General features: G+C 29.3%; 1 protein-coding gene across 1 annotated transcript; it reads right to left on the bottom strand.

Moving 5' to 3' along the window:
* Window positions 1–3,576: 3,576 nt before the first annotated feature.
* On the bottom strand, window positions 3,577–19,727 carry LOC132920450 (mitochondrial carrier protein Rim2). Its single transcript, XM_060982853.1, has 7 exons — window positions 19,351–19,727; window positions 18,948–19,241; window positions 14,179–14,357; window positions 6,961–7,085; window positions 6,157–6,379; window positions 5,597–5,870; window positions 3,577–4,547 (listed from the first exon to the last, which is right to left on the bottom strand). The coding sequence occupies exons 1-6, from the start codon at window positions 19,401–19,403 to the stop codon at window positions 5,623–5,625; spliced, it is 1,122 nt and encodes a 373-aa protein (XP_060838836.1). The 5' UTR covers window positions 19,404–19,727; the 3' UTR covers window positions 3,577–4,547; window positions 5,597–5,622.
* Window positions 19,728–20,734: the final 1,007 nt, after the last annotated feature.

Raw genomic sequence — 20,734 nt, 5'->3', positions numbered from 1 at the left:
ATTTTTATTTTTGTAAATCATCATATTTGAATTAAGAATGCTACTCGATGAAACTGAGCCTTTTGTAAAATTGCGCCCCTAGAAAATGCCCTCTTACTAGTGCCTAGCTACGGCCCTGATAATATAAGTACTTTATGTTAAATTAATTATCCGGTATAATAATAATGACTAATGGTTATAATTTTGATATCCTAAATCGGCTAAATCTCAACTATGTTTATTTAAATATCTAATTTAATAAAGTATACAAGTATTGATGTTTGATTTTCGATTATGAATATTGGATTCTATGTATTATTATACATTTTTAAATGTACATATTGACTTATTGTAAATATTTAATTATATAATCGATACATGAATAATAAAAAAACTCTAATGACATTAACTTAACTTAAATTGTAACTTGCTCCAATTGTTAGCGCAATAATGCAAAAAGTTGTAAGTAGTCTTTTGTCAAATCGATAATCCGATAATTGCAAATAAAGTATAGTTAATTGACATTTGTTTTCGATAAAACAAGAAGTTTCTTGCAGTCGATTTTTTGCTGTTCAATTAACAAAATGACCAGTAATTTTAAGAAGAGGTTAAATCTGTTTATTAATGTATCAAAAATATTAAGATTAATTAATTATTGTTGTATTATTGAATCGGGATTATTGTATCGAAACATGACATTAACCTATAATTTATTTCTTATAAAGTGCAGACTACGAATCAGCAAACATCAATAAAATCGAACTCACTGTCTCGCTGTTATTATTAATGAAGTCATCAATACCTAATAAATACCTAATAGTATTATTATCATTATCAATATGAATAAACTGAATAGAATAGCATCGAATAGCACTAATTGAGCTCTAAATAATAATGGTGTTATAGCGGAAATTAGTGCTCGAATTTTTCCGCTAACTATTCGCGCACCTATTTCGTAGATCGAAGATACAGTACATGAGAAACAGCAGGAACGGAATATGATGACATTATGACAAGTCACTTGCACGCGTTTATTGGCTATGTACTAACGGGGACGGCGACAAAAGCGATCTCAATCAAATGGTGAACAGGTAATCGCTAATACAAAAAACATCACAACGGCTGTGGAGTGTCGACGATGGTTTAACGAATACGAGACCGTTGCATGAATACAAAGGTGACGTCTAGACGAGTATATTATTATGTATAATTATATAATATATACTCGGTTTTTGCGTTTGCGGGAGACGAAGGAACAACCTGTAGCGGGCAACGTAAAAAAACTTACTTTGCGGCGGCATAACTGGACGCACAAGATTTGTCGTCCAAGTGTTCGACAGTGTACGTACATCTCGACGTTTTTTGTGACGGACTTGACGCATATATAATGCATAGTATAGGTAATGCTACACCAGTAATCGGACACGTACTTAATACAATAATTAGTTAGTATCAGTTTGTATATAGTGCAGAATGACATAGCACCGAAGTGTAAATAATGGTATTTTACGATAACGTAAATAGCGTGAAATTATACAAAGATGCAATGTCGCTGTCGCCTTTCGACGATACAATTGTTGACGAACCGACGACGTACGTAAAATTGTGGTTCCTAGGTGAAGCCGTTGCATAAGACGACTGCAGCTATGCAGGATCGCGGGTACGAAAAAGGGGAGGCACTACGGAGTTTGGCGATAAACCACCAACGCACGTTCTCCGGCACACTGTCGTGTGACGAGTTCACGAGTATCGCACAGTCGGTTATTAACGCATAAGACCCCCTCTGCATGGCCGCCAGCCGAACGACACCTACTTTATACGATCACGCGGCTCGGCAGCGACGGTGACACGGTGGCTTACGGTACCGAAGTGGCGAAGTGGACAACGACGCTGCCTTAATGACACCAATAGCAGTTATTATTATTATTACTGCAGTCTGCAGAGGTACGAGAGCTCGACAATTAATCGTTACGTAACAATGTGATCGACTGCTTAATCATGGACACGAAACGTCATATATAACGGTATAGTTAGAGCGACACTGTATTGCACTTACAACCAATAGGTAACGGCAATCGGTAGAGAAGTTGGCGTGCGGCGTTGGAACAATCGGCGAAGAAGCCGGACAACAACGATAAAAATATTAAAAACGTACCAACGCATACCGAAGCATAACCGTACCGAGTAGATATTAGGATGCACGACCATATAAAAACGGCGTTGGAGGACTTGGAGCAGGAGTGATGAGGCAGATGAACACATAAAAATAATACGGCAACCGACAAAGAAGCCGATCCAATTCGCAAATGAAATTTTGCGATCGTACAAAAACTCAATGTCCGCGGTTTCGGAGACGTCTCACCAAGATACTGTAAAAGTATAAAAATTAAAAATAAATCAAATATCATGTGATGTGGGATTACGGAAACTCACAACCAATGGTCAGCATATGTGTGTGTGTGTGTGTGTGTGTGTATGCTGCAATGACGATGGTACTGAACGAGATCCCTATATTATATTATATATATCCCGACTGTGACTGTGTTGAGAGGTGACGACATATACACTTATTTATTATATATCAAAATATTGTTTTGACATAATTACATCACGTCATAACTGACATCGTGCTGTCAGTTTTGCTTCGGCATGCGCTCCGAATGCTGCATGTATATGTTACGGTTAATGATGTTAACGTGGTAAATGTCGTCATTCCCCGGTAAATGACGTCATTTACCTAAAAATTGATAAATGTTGTAAATGTAGACATTCCCCGGTTATTGACGTCAACCCCCTACTTAATTGGAGAATGATGTTCAATATACGTTTATAGAAAGAATTGTATCGAACTTAAAAAAATAGTTTTGACTTGACAAGACAAATAGGAATTTTCAATTGATTAAGTATGTACTTAGGTAAGTTAAGTAACTTAACTATTAGTAGCCACTAGCCAGCAAGTATCACCTGTTATTTACATATCATGTTACTTAATTTTAATGTATAGGCACCTAATATTTATTGTTTTTAAAAATTATTATAATATTATCACACCTTAGCTTATGAGTTGTGACTTGTGAGTAAGCTATTTTCAATCTTTTAATTTTAATGCTTATAAATAAAAACAATTAAACAACTACCATGTTTAATATATTTTATTCATTCTTGTTTATATAAAAATGATTCTTATATTTTTCAGTTAGTGGTTTTGAACTTAGATTTAAATAATTTTACAATGTTCATGCCATTAAGTTAAAGTATGATATGTGCATACAATAGCAACAATCAACATATTTAGAAAATCTGAAGCTCATTTAAGTAATTTGAGCGTAAATACTAATTGATGGAAATGTATGCATATAAAGTCAACAAATTATAACATAATTATTAATAATTTCTGTCACAAACTTCAAACTAACAATTAATCTAAAATCAGGATCATAACTGATCAAATAATGTAGAAAATAAAATACTTTTATTTGTTATGTATAAAAATCCATCATCATTATTCATTCCTGATAAAATAAATCCTTAGACAGTGTTTTTGATAAATCAGAAGGTTATCAACTTTTTTTTTATATAATTGATACATTTTCAGGATTGACTTTATAGGTATACCATTTATTATTAATTTATAAACAATATATTATTTTATTATCAAGCCCAATGGTATGACAGAATACAGCAGAACACAATTGTTTTAGTTTACTTTATAAACAATTTTAATATAGGTACTAAAACAAACATCAAAAGTTCATAAAACATTACATTGTCACATAAACAAAATACAATAATAAAAACAAATATATTCGTTTTGATAACATAAATAATAGTTATTACACTATAAACAAGACTATGTTGTACACGCACATAAGATACAGCATTTCTTACTTGACTACTTCATCACCAAATAGTAATACTTATATTTACTTTTGGTGGCCTCTGCACCTATTACATTGGAACCTTTATTTTTGGATATTACATACAATATATTATCATAAATAAAGTATGAAAAAAAGACCTTACAAATCGCACAAATAATTATTATTTTGGTATAGTAAATATCATACGACAGACACATAATATTGTAGTAACGCAATATATATTTTAGGATCACCTTTGACTAACTTGCTTGTAGATGTAGAGAACCTAGTTCTATAAATATTAACTAAGTATAATAATAATGACTTTAATTTTAATAGAATTAATGCCAATAAATAATAATATTAATAATAATAATAATGGTTAAATTATCTGACAGACAGCTTAAAAATTATAAGCTAAAAAAACAAATGCTTAACAAATAAATTATAATTAAATTGTAAATATAAGTATGTAAAAAAAGAAAATTAATAGGAAGGCAAATATAAGAGGGACGTGATGAGAGAATAGGCTTATGAGAGAAAAAATTGTTGGAATACAATAAATATATCATGTAATAAATAAGTGTGGCTCATGCTCTTCAATGACTTATGTGCGCAGAGATTGTTCAATAGTAAATGGAGCAAATTTTCGGATAGTAGGTGACTATGTCAACATAACTAAAATCGCGATACGTTGAGATCTTCAACCTGAAAAAATAAATAAACGGCGTGTAAAAATATTATATCACATGTGGCCAACTAATAAATTACGTTTGGCTGGTCGGTTGTCTTTATAGAAAAACAATTTTATCAAATGTTTGACGTGCAACGGACGTCATTCAATCGTGCCTATTAATAGATTTGCATTCAAGACATTTAAAATTGTTTTGTTACTTCTTTATATTACCGAATCAATCAAAGGTTATCAAAATGTCGTATTAGAAAATAAATAATTTTCGTATTGATATAATATTATCATTGTGATAAGCTAATACTAATAATAAATATTATATGATACCTAATTGATGAGCCTACTTGTTTTGTTTAATAAATTCTGATATTATAACTATTATTCATTGTTTACCTTTGAAAGGTTATGGTGTGTCATATTTCTCGATTAATTTGTATACATTTTGATGACTATATAGTATATAATGATTATAATGTATATTTTGCGGATAAAATGTCCTTGTAAAGATAATGTGAGATGTGAGCTAACTAAACGACAAGGCAGATATCGATTAAAAATACTTAACTATGAAACAGAAATTTATTTTATAAACGCTATGCGGTATTTTTTTTTTTTTTTATTAAATTTAATATTACGTAATTTTGTATACGTATTATTATTATATATTACAAAAAACTATAAAGCTATTTATTAACCGTTTTACAAATAAAATTAAATGACCGCGTGTAATCTGTAAGTTAGTTGGTAATAATTTTATAAAATTTTTTTTTTGTGCTATCAATTACTTTCGATTTAGTAAAAACTAAATAGCACTTATTTATAAATTTATAATAAACGAATTATATAGTAATAACAACTCTAAAACTTGATGGTTGGCTGATACAGTGATACTGGATACACCGTATCATTCAAATAATTTTAATTGGATTTTGTGTTTTAAACTAAAATTGTTTGTAATAAATGTGTATTTTTTGCTTACAGTTTCAAAATTTTTTTTCAAATGTTTTACTCCACCGTTAAAAAACTACGAGGGTAGCACTTGTACATTTAATAAATTAAAACTCACCATATAATTAATAATGGCAATATATATCACTCGTATCGATCATCGGTGTCCTCGTAGAACACAGCCTCGTTAGGACTATAATACGTAGTCATCACATAAACAGCAGCCTCGTATGTTGCCATCATAATGGCCGTGTTAGGTATTTGTCTGACCAGCTGTGTGGTTAGTCCACGATATAGCCCCCTTGGGCCCTCCTCGCCGTAAACCGTTAACAGAGTCTGGAAAAAGCTTCGATACTTGGTACCTTCTTCCCGGAGCCTGGTTCTAGCGACTTCTGTATAAACACATGAAAAACAAAAATAATTATTACGTTTACAAAGATAATGTACGTTCCAAATTATTTGATTATACTGTATTATAAGCACCTCATATTTTTTGTATGTAATAAAAGAAAATATATTTTGGTTATTTCGCTTCAATTTGAGAACGAAAGTTTTACTAAATTATTTATGTAAACCAGAGGCGCCGAAATTTGTATTAGTACTTGCGGGTGGGTGTTTAAGTTTAAAAAAATATCGGCGCTTCTGAACTGTAAACTATAGATATAGTTAACGCAATACCGTGAGGATAGGCGATGGACGAAGCAACAGTCTTAGAAATGGCACCGGCCATCATAAATTCGAGGAAATCTTTGGACGTTTTGGTATTATCTTCAGACTCATTGAGTCCAACACGGGCAGCTATCAGTCTCGCTTTGATTGCTTCATAGATGACAAAGTGCACAACGGTTTCGGATATTCCAAAGTACGAAGCTGTAATACCTTTGTAGAAACCTTTTATGCCCTGTGTACATACATAATAACAATTAATTTTAATTAATATAAATAATAATAAAAATACTTTTATATTAAATTGATATCACACGATATGACTCACAACCACTTATGATGTCTTCGTCTTATGAATGTATGGTATCAACTTTGCGTTTAGCAGTTTCAATTTTTCGTAATAACTATAACCTCTATAACCATTAATAATATAAATAATTGATTTATTATCAAACTTGTAGGTAAGAACAATTTCTACGTTTACACTAAGGGTTTTTTTTACAATATTTTAATTTTTAAGCAAATTATAAGCATTGTTAATTGTTATGCAAATTGCATAATATTTTACATACGCACTCAAAACTTTCTTACAAATTAAAATATCGTAAAAAACCCCTAAGTGAATTCAAACAAACTAAAGCATAGATAATGTTCTTCCTTGATTTATAATAGACCAATTCATTCTATTATTCAAGATTATTACACGAAATTGGAACTGTTGAACACAAATTTGCTGTTATACGTTCATAAGGCGAACAACTGCTGGTGTGGAGTCCTCTTAATAGCAAGAGTAGATTGAGGTGTGTGAATATTTACCCCTGTTCTATATATCCTTCTGATACATTGACCAGCGGTAAGTCTTTTCCCATTTTTGTTCAAGTCCAACTGTAGTCTAGTTTTGACCAGCCAAATAGGATTAGTTGCTGAACATGAAGCAAAACCTAAAAATTAGAAACATTTTAAACCCCAAATTATATTTACAGTTTATTAATAAATAATAATAAAACATTTAAAAAATATGTTAACTAATTAACTAATCCTATAAATGACTGAACTATACTCGTACTCTAACCAGTGATAGAACATGAAGGGGCTCGACAAAATTTTTTCTTTTATGAATCTTTCTTCACAATATCCAGTATGTAGAATAGGTTTCATTAGCAGTCAGCATGGGAATCGGGGATATATAATATTACTAGAATTGGCCAGTTCTTTTGTTTGATTAAGTATATAATGTGTATAAATTGAAATAATACAGAATAATTATTATGAAATATAAGGATCTCATTATTGAAGGATTAACAGATACTCGAATATGTTTGACATCAAATAATTAACCTCGAATGTCCACGCAAAAAAAGGATTTTGCATAGAAGCCAAAGAAATGCAATTTCTCAATAAGACTTATTTATCTATGGTAATGAGCCAGACAAACGTATAATAAAACAATATTTACTCTCGAGCTTCTATTTTAGAAGTATATTAGTATATTTTTATCATTATACTGTAGATTATATTATTAAAAGATTAATAGATTACGTAGATAGCTATATTTATTGAAAGCTGAACGACGCGAATCAATGCAATAACGCCAATAACAATTAAAAAAATAATCAACCATTGATTTTTCGAATTTAATAAATAATAACTAATAACATTACCTACCAAGTCATTAGTTAATAATAATCTTAAAAATACCACTGTATTAAAGATATCTTTTATACTGCGACAATACCGTACAGAAAAGTTTTAACTAAACAATAGGTTTGTATTCAAATTTTATCTTTATTTTTGTAGGTTAAAGCATCATAATATATTCAATATACCTAGTGATAATAAAAGTAACATTTATACACATAGAATTTATTCTCAATTCACAATAGTATTTTAGATGAATTTTTACAGTTAATTCGCGTATTTTTTGTAGGTATTTTTAATTTTATACATAGTTATAAACTGATACAACGAAGCTACATATTAGTTATATTATAGTCTATAGTGTATGTAGATGTGATTTTCAAATATAAAGTATTAGATTTTTTAAATTAAAAAAAAACCGTGCAAACGCATACAACAATCTGAACAATCACATATACGTTTTGGTGGGACGTGAAATCGACCGGAACAGGTCAAAGCACTAGAGTAATTTAATCTATTCTATATATACTAGTGAGATATCAACAATATTAAAACTAATGTAATTAGTTTTTAATGCGTTTTACCTGGATGCACAAAAAAAAAAAAATACATAGACGAGGCAAGGATTTCTAATCTAAAACCGTATATTTAATTCTAAAATGTAATCTTAAACATGGAAATAATTTTTTTTTAAAACTGTAGTGTTTTGTATAATAATTCGATAAAAATATTTTTTAAAGAATAGATGTTTGAATTACCTAATTTTACTCAAAGGCTGAGACTTGGTTATACACTATGTTTTCCGTCACGTCTCACGTACCGTACTCGGTGATTTTACGTACTTTATCAGTTATACGGGGCTGTGTTTTTATTGTAGGTATCAGTTATTCGCCCCGTATTCATCGACGTATTTCGTTGCCTACATCATATATTCATATGACATATACAATTATAATTTAAACGTGGTTTTTCATCACCCATTCCTTAAGGATAGAAAACGCTACGGGATATCATACGAAATGCGTAGAAAAACGCCATGTACAATCATGGTTACGACCTGTGGTGTCGTATATACCGCGTTTTCCGTCTGATCCAACATTCATTACGCCAAGTAATAATAACATATTTTTAAATTATGATTGACTATATCAGCGAAAAAATGTCTTTAATTTATGTTACAAAATACGCTGATTACCTACAATAAAAACGCGATGGAAACATGGTGTATAAAATGCAGTGAATAGCCCAGAGTTTAATTAATTTATAACTGTATGATCGTGTTCATCTATAATGAATTATGATACTGGGTACAAATGGTACAATTACGTTTTGTTCGATCGCTCATCAATGTTCTCAGGATACTTGTGTTGTGGTTTGAAAAACTATCTTTCAAAGCTACCTACACAATTATTACCACAAAAGCCTAAATATTTTAACGATATTAATTAAAGAATTTATCGAGTAAAAAAAAATCTTTAATGACAATAAATTATTTAAATTATTATTTAAGTATTCAAACCATTAAAATCTAATATCCATCAATAGTTGTAAAATAAATATTATTAATCAACTCGTGGAAAAATAAAAATAGTTTCCCCACTTACAAAATTTAAAATTCATATTTCATGTACCAAAAATATAATTGAACATACATTTAAAATTTACAATATATATTATGAAAACGTTATACCAGCTTGTATTATGTCCATCTTAGTAATGCATAACAATGGAACATTTTATGTTAAGAAAAATCCATTTTATTTTATTATATAGAAGTAAATTGATTATCATTAAATTTAATAAGATAATATGTAAAAGTATTATCTAGGGTTCTTTGAAAGGTCTTTTTTTATATTTATTTTTGAAGCAAATTATGAATATTTTAAACATAATTGACATAAAAAACAAGTTTGAATATCTAGTTAAGAGTTTATAAGTATTGGTTTGTTGCAAATCAGAAGTCTTGGGCATTATAATGAGATTATCAAAGGATCTTAAGCTAACTTCATCATTTTAAATTTCATATTGTTCATTAGCCCAGCCAATTATTGAATATGGTGCTATAATTTGGGATCCCTATACCACAGAAAATGCTTGACAGGTTGAAAGAGTACAGCATAGGTTCTTGCGGTTCACCAGCTACTGTTTGGGCATCAAATGTGTACCACATAAATACACTCCAGTTACCACCAAACTTGGTTTAGCCTCATTGGCGGAGTGTAGACGCATTATGGGTGCTAACTTCTTAAAAGGACTAATAGATGGTACAATTGATTTCCCGACTTTACTCTCCTTAATTAACTTTAAAAGTTCCTCAACACATCAGTCGTTTCATTACGACATTCATGTTGCTCTATAGTGTTCTACCAACATTAAAATGAAACTATTAACGTGTGTTATATATGTTGCATAATACCAATACGGACTCCATTTTTCTTTATTAACTACTTATTTAGCTATCATTTTCATTTGAAATGTTTTTTTGTTGTACTTATAATTTCATATTTTATCATTGTTTCTTAATAATTTCTGCTTTTTTGTTATATAATATTCTTAATTTATATGTTTATATCTATTATACAATAAATGTTCATTAAAGAGATCTGTACCAAATTGTATTTATTATATAATGTAGAATATTGAGTATTAACACATTTCATTGATTTTATTTTCTACGCAAAAATATATTACCGCATTACATAAACATGGTTTGATTTAATATGTTTACTGGTGATACTAGTAATACTAGTATAATTTATTTTATAAAAGAACATTCAACCTGTTACATTTATGTTAAATTTTTAACAATTTAAAGAAAGATATAATTATTTTACAATAACATATCTCAACATTACGGTGAATGCAAATAATAAATAAGCATGATTTCGTTTATTATTAGCTGAAGAGTAATTAATACAAATCGGTAAGTACATAGTACTACAATTATCAACAATATGAAAGGAGTACAAGAGATAAGGAAAACTGTTTTTTCGTATTATATTACTTAAAAGCAGATAATATATTATCTTAATACCTTGACTTAAATTATTAAGTTCCTAAAATTTCTGAAATGAAACTGAAAGACTGTCCAGAAGAAAATTAAAACTTTTGACAAAAATTATATTCAATTATAATCAATACTATATATCATATATCAATAATTATATCAATAGTTGCTTATATTTAACGAAACATCGATGTAAGTATGGTAAAAATAATATACTATAACAAACATATTTTTATGTAGTAGGATTATGAATAGTTTTTGTAAGTTTGAAAATGATAAGATTAATTCATAATAATAAAACCAATTATATTAAATAGCGTCTAAAACTGGTCAATAATTTAAACACATTTCAGATACATAACATTTGTATAAAAAAAACAAAATTAAATTGTATGCACCATGTTTTGAATGTATCTTTTAACAAAAACTATTATAGTTGTCCGAACAACTTATGTCATACGTATAACAACCATCACTTCTATGATTTGACAAAACCAGTAGTTTTTTATTATAAAAATGAACAGTCGTACCAACACAATTTCATAACGATAAAAGAACGTAACTATAATAAATTATTAATAACTTTTAAAGCATCGAATTTACTAATATTCATTTTTTACTATTCTCGATATTATAATTAGGTTTTTGACCGGTTGGTAACCAATGCACCAATGCGGTAATCGTTATATTCTTAAAATAATTCAAAAATTAATAAGGATATTTTAGTATTTTATAAAAAGCCGTTTTAGCCGTTACATATTACGTGCACGTTTGTTAGTGTTAACTAAATAATTATCTTTTTTTCAAGTTGTGTATAATAACTTTTTTGTCAGAAATGTATGTATTTATGAAATTTAATATTAGAGGAAAATGTCCAATGTTGTGTAGTTGTATTCAAATTTCAAATTCACGTTTATTATATTTAAGGTAAAATAGATTAAGCAATGAATGAAAAACGGTTCCAAGTCGTTTGCATTATAGGATTTCAATACCTTGTAACATGTAAATTAGAGACATTGTACCTACCTAATATATTATAATATATTAATATGCTACCAAAACGAGTTTTAACTGTTTTTCAAATACAAATCTGTTAGAAACCTACTCTCACGATTCACGGGGTATCCACATTATCGTAAACGTTTTTTTTCTTTTAAGTGATTTTGGCAGTCTGTCAACTACAGACATACAAATGCGAAAAAGTGACTACTGTCTTTACACGCGAACGATTTTAAATATCCGATGAGTTTGAGTCATGCGAAACAAAATGATCATAAATAATTCGCACAACAATATTATCATCTACACGCCGCAGTGCGCGATAAAGTCAAAAACACGATCGGCACGTGTCGACGAACTATGTTCCGCGGAACATAACTACATTCGTAAATAATAATAATAAATAAATAAATAATAAAAATATGTATTGAATGTTTACGAGACGGATTTGACCCACCCCGTCCGCACATCAACTAAATAGCTAGCGGCGTGTCGGTGTCCATCGCGGGCGGTGTGGTGGGGCGGAAATTTCATACCGAAACACCGATACAGACGACGTGATACTGAAACTCGCGCGCGGCCTACGTGATAAAAGTAACGTTTACGTTTTTATTTACGCGGAAAAAATTTATTATAAATATACGATACTCTCTCACCGGTCCACAGCGCGGGTTCGAGGACGAAGCAACTCTGCAGTTGTGCAGTGGCGGGGTGGGGATACGACCACCGCCGCCGTCGCCTCCTAAACCACCATACGATAAACGATGCGCGCGCACGCACCGTAACGCGCACACGACAATAACAACATTACGACAACAACAACACACAGACGGAGGAAACGAGGCCAAACGCCACTGCCGTGCTTGAAAAATAAACAAAACACAGAACATATGATTTTTTTTTATAACCGTTTGCGCCGCCGCCATCGATCCGTTCGCGTACGGTAAAAATGGATGACGCACACGAGACCTGCGACAATTCAAAAATCCGACTGACCATCCCGACAGGGGCTGATTCGTAGCGCGCAATTCTTCGTTACGCAACCATCGAATTCCGTCTTCCGATATTATAAAATCATGACAACAGAAAATTATTCTCGCCGTCCATAAATGAAAACGCTGCCCGCGCGTGGCCAGAAATCTAGATATTGTGCGATCGCGATCGGACCGCGAAGAATTTTCAATATAATAACAAACAACGGTTAAACAAATCTACCGAAATAAATCGTGTATGTATATCGTATACGATACATACGCCGCGAGAGCGAGAAGGTCCGTAAAACAATAAAGCAAACTGACTGGATTAACTTGTTTCGCCGACGATTCTAAACGCGTAATCCACGCGGTGTTTTTGTCTATTCGGTTGTTGATAAATATTAAATTGTATGATAGTTCAACGTTCATAACAATTTACAATATAGTATCAAAATATATCAAATATGTAAACATAGTATGGTACCTATATCATTTGTTCCAAAATATCTACTACATAAATAAATTGAATTGTTATTAATGTTATTATAAATATAATTTACAACATAAATTAAAAATAATTTGATTCATTAAAAAAAAAATACATCAGTCAACAAAGAAAAGCAAGAATACATTATTGTATGTTATTATTTGATAAATGTTTATAGTAATGAATATACATACATATTTTCATTTTTGTATCAATATTTTAAACATTTTTGATTTTTTTCAAATTTATTTAATTTGGTTACAATTTTTCATAGGCTAAATATGGCTCAACAAATTAAAAAAATTAAAATATTACCTATATAATGTTTTATGTGTATTTCTTTACAATATTGAAACACAGTGAATGTCTACGTACTAAAAATTATATATTTTCTTATAAATGTGTATAATTTTTAAACGAAGTATGTTTTTAAGTATAAACATTTTGTTAAAATAATTATACAATTAAATTATATTAAAAGTAAAACTAGGTATACTATTATTAGTTGTTTTCAAAAAATAAGACACAAAAAAATCTTGCCAATTTTCGTGTAGGGAATGCATATTTGCATAGAGAATGCAGTCACACAGAGAAATGAAATGATTGTATTCCATTTTTAGGTAGATACAAAAATATGTGATACAGGTATAGACAAATAGTGAAAAAACATTAATCTAGGCTGGGTAGTGGCCAGGGGTATGGGGGGGGGGGGGGTCATTTTGTAAGTTGGTTGCGTAATTGTATAATATACTAGGTAAATAAAAAGAAACAGAAAACACCGAGTAATTCAAATTTACTACTGCGTAAATTTTAAAATATTATTCTCAATTCTCATACAGTCATTAGTATAGTCCGACAAGTTTACATTATAATTAATATTTTTTTTCCGAACACGTTTTAAATACATCACAAACAAAAAAGATTATTACCTGCAAAAGACGCCGATAATACATGTACCATCGGTGTGTCCGGGTTAAGTACGGTGTTGAAAAACTTTTTGGATTGTGCGTAGGCCCCGAAATAAATGGCTCTGGACGGAGCGACGCCCACGATGTTGGGCACCAGTCCTTTGAACAGAGCCTTGGGGCCTTCGGTTTTTACTATGTGCCTAAAAAAGATAGAAAAATGCCAACTGGATAAATAAAGAAGGAAATACGAATGTATTTTAGTGGCGAATAATTAATTGTTTGTTTACCACTGGGCACTAAGCAAGTAACTCCGAAACTTGTAAACAGGTCAATAAAAAATATAGGAAAATTTTATTTTTACTATGTACATAGTATAGTACACAATAGGTACACTTAGGAATAACACCAACAACTAAACACTTAGAATTCATGCTACATGCGCATTTAATTTATACTTCAAAATTTTAATATAATACACTATAGTACTCAGAAGATTATATATAGTATATTATAATATACTAACCATATTATAGTTAATATTATTATTATGTATTATATAATAACTGAAAGATAGGTTTGCATCAAAAATCTAGCACTCTACAGTAGCAATGTAAATTAGAAGTTGCAGTTAAATTATCGATTTTGTTTAACTAATGAATTAGGTATGCAAACATGCGTATAGAGTTAAGATTAGATATTTAATTAGGCAAACGTGAACTACAAAATTATATTTTTTATACCTATTAATCATCAAGCTTTATAATATTATCTGAGTAATAAATAATTCGAATCTAAATGTAAAATAAATTATCACTGTTTTTGATACATTTATTTATAGGTATGTATTATATAAACATAATACAAATATAAAAACATAAATTTAATTTAATTGAATATACTAATGCATAGATAATCTGAACTATTATGAAGTTAATTTATTAACTTATTTTGATTGTTAATATCAAATTAATTATACGAGAATATACATATTTTTTACCAACATGTTAATACGCAAAAGAAAAGGAAAAATACACATATTTTGTTATTCGCATTTGCACATTTTAAAAATTGATAATAATCAAATTTTCAAATAATAATTGAACACATTTAATTTATTATAATTTTGATTTGTGAATTAAGTTACGAATTAGGTAAGGCATAAAGCTTACATTTATAACATCTATTGTAAACATTGATTAAAAATAAAAAATTATAATAATAAAAAGTAAAGTATGAATTGAAATAAATATGTGTGTTAATACTAGTTGCGGATACTTCTATACAATTATAAATAATTAATAATTATGATAGTAAGATAGCAAGATATTTAATGATTTAATATTTAACAGTAACTGGTAACCAGTGACTTGAGTTTTTTTTAATTACAATCTCCCTCTAGCTACAAAATGAGTAAGTAGTATACTCGTACGCTACTAAAAATATATAATCATAATTAGATACAATGAACAAATATTTAAATAGACGAAAAATATACTTAAAAACGGGGATTGAATTTTAACGGCATAAAAATAAGAGTGTATCCCATGAGAAATAATGTATATAAAATAAAATAATAAGAAATCCTAAGACCCTAGGCGAAAATTGTTGCAGTCTGTAGGTCAGTACACTTTACCGACCATACAATTAATATACTGTAGACAAGTTCTATAATAAAAATATCACACACGCGGTGATGTGATGTCAATAAACCTTCCAAATTCATTGTGATTTACTACCGGTCAACCATCCAAAATACAATATAAAGTTATTATATAAGTCCTTGTACTTGTATATCAAGCGGCAGTGGGGCTTTCTCCGTGGCGATTTTGGCTTACGTGCTAACCATCGCGTACCAACTTTTGCTTTTGTTTATATTGTTGTGCAGAAACCGAAATCCCATTTACAGGTACAATAATAGGCAGCCAGTCGAAGATAAAAGAAAAAAAATATATTATCTACCTATTTAATAAAGGTCACGGCTGATATTCGAAGGACAACCGGTTGTTACTCGCGTTGGTATAAATGTATAAAAAATAATAATATACACTATAATATAATATAGTAGACACAGGATAGCGTCGTCGTACTACGCAGTAAATACATGCTGTCGTACTGTACGATATTATTTATTGTTCCCTCACGTCTGCCGTTTGCGCAGGCCACCGAGACTGAGGGAACCGACAGGCTATCGTTATCGAACGACTGGCGTACGTGAGAGAAGAGTTTGATCACTGAAAGTATAATTTACATCAATATTATTTTGTAGGTGTATTGTATTTCTCAATCGTGGTACCCATAAATTAATTAATTTGTGTTCGTGTTTAAATTCAACGTTTGTCATGAGAAAAAGTCACGTGTTATTTCGTAAAACAGCCGACATTTATTATAATATGTACAGTTCAACTATGGATTCAACATATTTATTATTTAATTATTATTATTAATTCAATTATAATCAAATATAACGTTGTTATTTTATCAAAACGTACGTCATTTAAAACAAGAATATTGAATGTGCAGTATTTGTTCTAAGAAAAACATATAACTTATATAAAATTCAAGTAATAGCCAAAAATTATAAATAAAAAAAAGTTTTCTCGGAAAAAGTTTTAATATGTCATTAGTTTTTATTAGAAATGTAAATAATTGTAATTGATACATAACCATTAGTCAAGACTAATAATTATATACACTAATAACTACAAGTTTTTTTTTTACTATATTGGTCTTTGACGTATCATATTAATAATATTATTAATCATTAAAATATAACCTCAGCTTTAAATCTAATAATTGTATTTACCAATTAATCAATGAAAGTAAAATCATATCTGAATATTCGAACATAAAATGTATAAGTGCTGATTTTAAACTTTAGTAAATACTTTTCATGATTATAAAACTATTATTTTTATTAGGCACATCATTACTCATACATATAGGTACATATTTATAATAGTATATTATAAATATATTATAAGGATTATATACTGATATGAAGTTTTATCATTGGCTAAACCATAGGCTAAAACCAATAATAGTATATTAAATTTCAATATAAAATGTTGACACCCTAAATTATTTATTAGTATTATAAAAATGTTATAATAAAGAAACACTCAACACTTAGATAATATGGATATGTAACTAAATAATAGGTGTTATCTAATATTGGTGTCTTTAAGTATTATTTGTAAATATTTAAGTAACGTCAACCAAGAATGCATGTTGTTTTTTTAGATTTGACAAGTTTGGCACTCATAATATGAAATCTATTGGCTCAGAGAAGGTAATGCTACGTTAATTGGACTTGGTCCATAGATTAACGTCAAACAATATTGGAACTTTTTTCAAAATTTTAATGAACGATGACAACCTTTTAAATACGCTTTGTGCATAGGCAAGTTTGTATTTCTGGTTAATTCTTGACTTAAAAATGTCACCTATAATATCTTGTTAAAATACTATCTAGAATTATAATATGGTTGCTTAATTGAAAACATAAGGTTATCATGTTTTGGTAATATTAATGATATGACTTATGGACAATAATAATCATAATTGAACATCAGACCAAGTATAATTATTGATGTATCAAATTATTTTCTTCTTAGACTTATTATTTAAAAACTTAACTTTAAAATGTTAATTATGGTATATGGATAATAATAATATATTTATTAGCAACTGCTTATCAGTTTTTATAAAAATTGAAAAATATATTCAGATTGTAAATTTAACTACTGTAAATAAATAAAAGACTTATTGCATATAAAGAATCACATTTATTTACTGAGACATGTTCCTAGAACCTTACACTACATAGCTGCCTACTTATTAGTTATCAATTTTATTTTAGTTAACATAGCATTTCTTAAATAAATAATAAATAAAGTTTATGATTATAGATTGAAAAATTAGTCTTTGTTCAATGCTATTATAAAGTATACCTGAGAAAAAAGAAGTTTCAAAAACATATATTAAGAACAGGTATGAAATGCTACCAATTACTGTCATTTGTGATCAGTGTTTCTGATTTTTTAAACACAATTATAGCAAAAAGGCTTTCTATTTAAAATTACACTTTTAAGTTTTAACTATCACCTTGATTATTTAAATATTACTTATTCGATTACTAACAATTAAAAATAATCAATGGTAATAAGGTATAGACTAGATTATAAAGAACTACAGTTTTCATTAAATAAACAAGAATTTGTACAGACTTAAGAATTTAAGTTTATAGTTGACAGGAATTTAAAATTATTTTAGCCTTCAATGCATTAGAATTGAAAAAAAGAAATTAAATTTATTGCATTTTGAAGATAGTAAACAAAACAATTTAGGTTCATTATACTCCAATTGTTGAAATTTTAAATGCAATAAGTTTTGTAGATGACATTTTTTCTTTGTACAATTAAAAAAATTAAGTAAAGCTAACTACCTAGTATAATTTAGGTAAAATACTATATCTAAGTACTTCTAATTTATTAATTTTAATATACCGTATAATGAATACCTTAATTGAAAATAGTTCATCCATCAATACTCCCTATGTTGACATTTTTAAAACGTTTTATAAACACATTCATTGTTTATCATTTGTTCTTATCACAAAAAAAAATAGTTACTACCTAGGTACCTAATTTCAAATTAAATTTGTACCTACATAAGGAATTCAGTAGTTCTTCATTGGATGATTAACTACAATGGTAGATATGGTCTATAGGCTATGATTAGGTAATTGAAAAATTATAGCATTGAACAAAATATAGATTCAACATTCTTACCTGAGACACTGCAAGAGCCCCATTGACTTAGTCGTCTGGTTGCCTACACCACATTGAGAAAATGTTAGTATTTGTGTGCTGGAGTGTCGGCCACCAGCGCCGCTCAAGGTGTTATATCGCCGTCGCTGCAGCGACGAAATTGTCTTACATGTCATGCGACTACCGCCACTGTCTTCAGATGCAATTCTAGGCACATAATCATAGCGTGTAGCTCCAAAGCTGGAAGATGACTGCAACCGAGTCTTGACCACTTCTAATGGGCAGGTAACCACAGCACCAGTCGTACCGGCCAAACTGGAATAAATAATAAATATCGAAATAATAAAAACCACAACACAGCCATTGCAACTTGTAAGAACAATAACGAATTGCACAAGTAGTTTGAAAATATTATAATTATTACCCTCCAGATACGAGGTGGATGACCGTGTCACGAGAGTACTGCGACTGTGACATACTGACTTCCCTTTAAACCGACATGAAATTTAAACGCATCGGTCACTGACGTGAAAGTAAATCGAAGAGGAATTTAATTGTATTTAAAATCCACCTGGTCGTTAATTTTGTTGTTTTTACACACACGGATTTAAACAAATAAATCAATGGACGCCGATAATACGAACAACAGAGTACCACTTCAAAGCGTAATAAACACAAGATCGCTGAACGGTCAGCAGACGACTAAAAGCGGAGAAACGACTAATGTAGTAACGTACACTGTACAAGCGTACAGCATGTCAGCGTGTAATATCAAGTTTTTAATAATAATAATAATGATCAAATAATGTGCGCGGTGCGGCGCTACAGATGCCCTATCAAGTGTCCGTACGGCGAAGACGAACGTCGTCAGCTGATATGCATGACCAGTGTGACCATGGAGAACAATTTAAAATCTTTCTCCTCAATTACCCGTTTTGGAACAATTTATTATATCTTGTCTAAAAATCCGAATGAATGACATCGATCCCATAAGATTTCTGTCCATCGTTACCAAAAAGTTATTGTAAATGACGGTGTAAAATTTTTTTTTTCAAATTTAAAATTCAACCATTATCAACGTACTTATCATGTTTCGGAACAAATCAAAAACAATTGATAATGTAATCTAAGGTTAAAACCACGGTTAAAGATATCTTTAATCGTGGTTAAAACCGAGTATACTGTAGATAATAATAATATATATATATATTATATACTCATAACAAGAAAAAAAACGCATTAATAAAATGGCCAATATGGCAATATGCAATATTTTTAGATGTGACTTATTATACATTTTGCATATTCTTATGCATGTGTGTATACTTTAATAATTATCATTTAGTTCAACATTTTTAATATAATTAATATTATAAATACACATTAAAATACCTATTTAATAGTTAATTATATATTAATATGTATAATTGATAGTAATAACATTAATAACTAATAAGTGATAATAAAACAAATCATATACACATTATAATTACATTTTATATTTATTGAACAAACAAACAACTATTCATAGGTTAGTTAAATAATATAAGTAAGGCAATCAATTCATAATTATACTCAAATAGTAAATATATACGTATCTATGAATACGAAATTATAAAACGCACATTATTTATGATAGAAAATATAATATAGATTATCTATAATAGAAATAATATTATGTTAGAAATAGGTATCTATTGCAAAAATCCAATAAAAAACTTTAACACTATAATAGACTATGACCATTACAATTACGACACATTTTGGTAAATTTTTCTATTTACGGAGTTTTGTCTCCTAACTTCTAG

The sequence above is a fragment of the Rhopalosiphum padi genome, chromosome 2, assembly GCF_020882245.1.
Source record: "Rhopalosiphum padi isolate XX-2018 chromosome 2, ASM2088224v1, whole genome shotgun sequence".
Classification (NCBI taxonomy): domain Eukaryota; kingdom Metazoa; phylum Arthropoda; class Insecta; order Hemiptera; family Aphididae; genus Rhopalosiphum; species Rhopalosiphum padi.
Note: the sequence above shows the minus strand (reverse complement) of the source record. Positions and strands in the feature narration are given on the sequence as shown.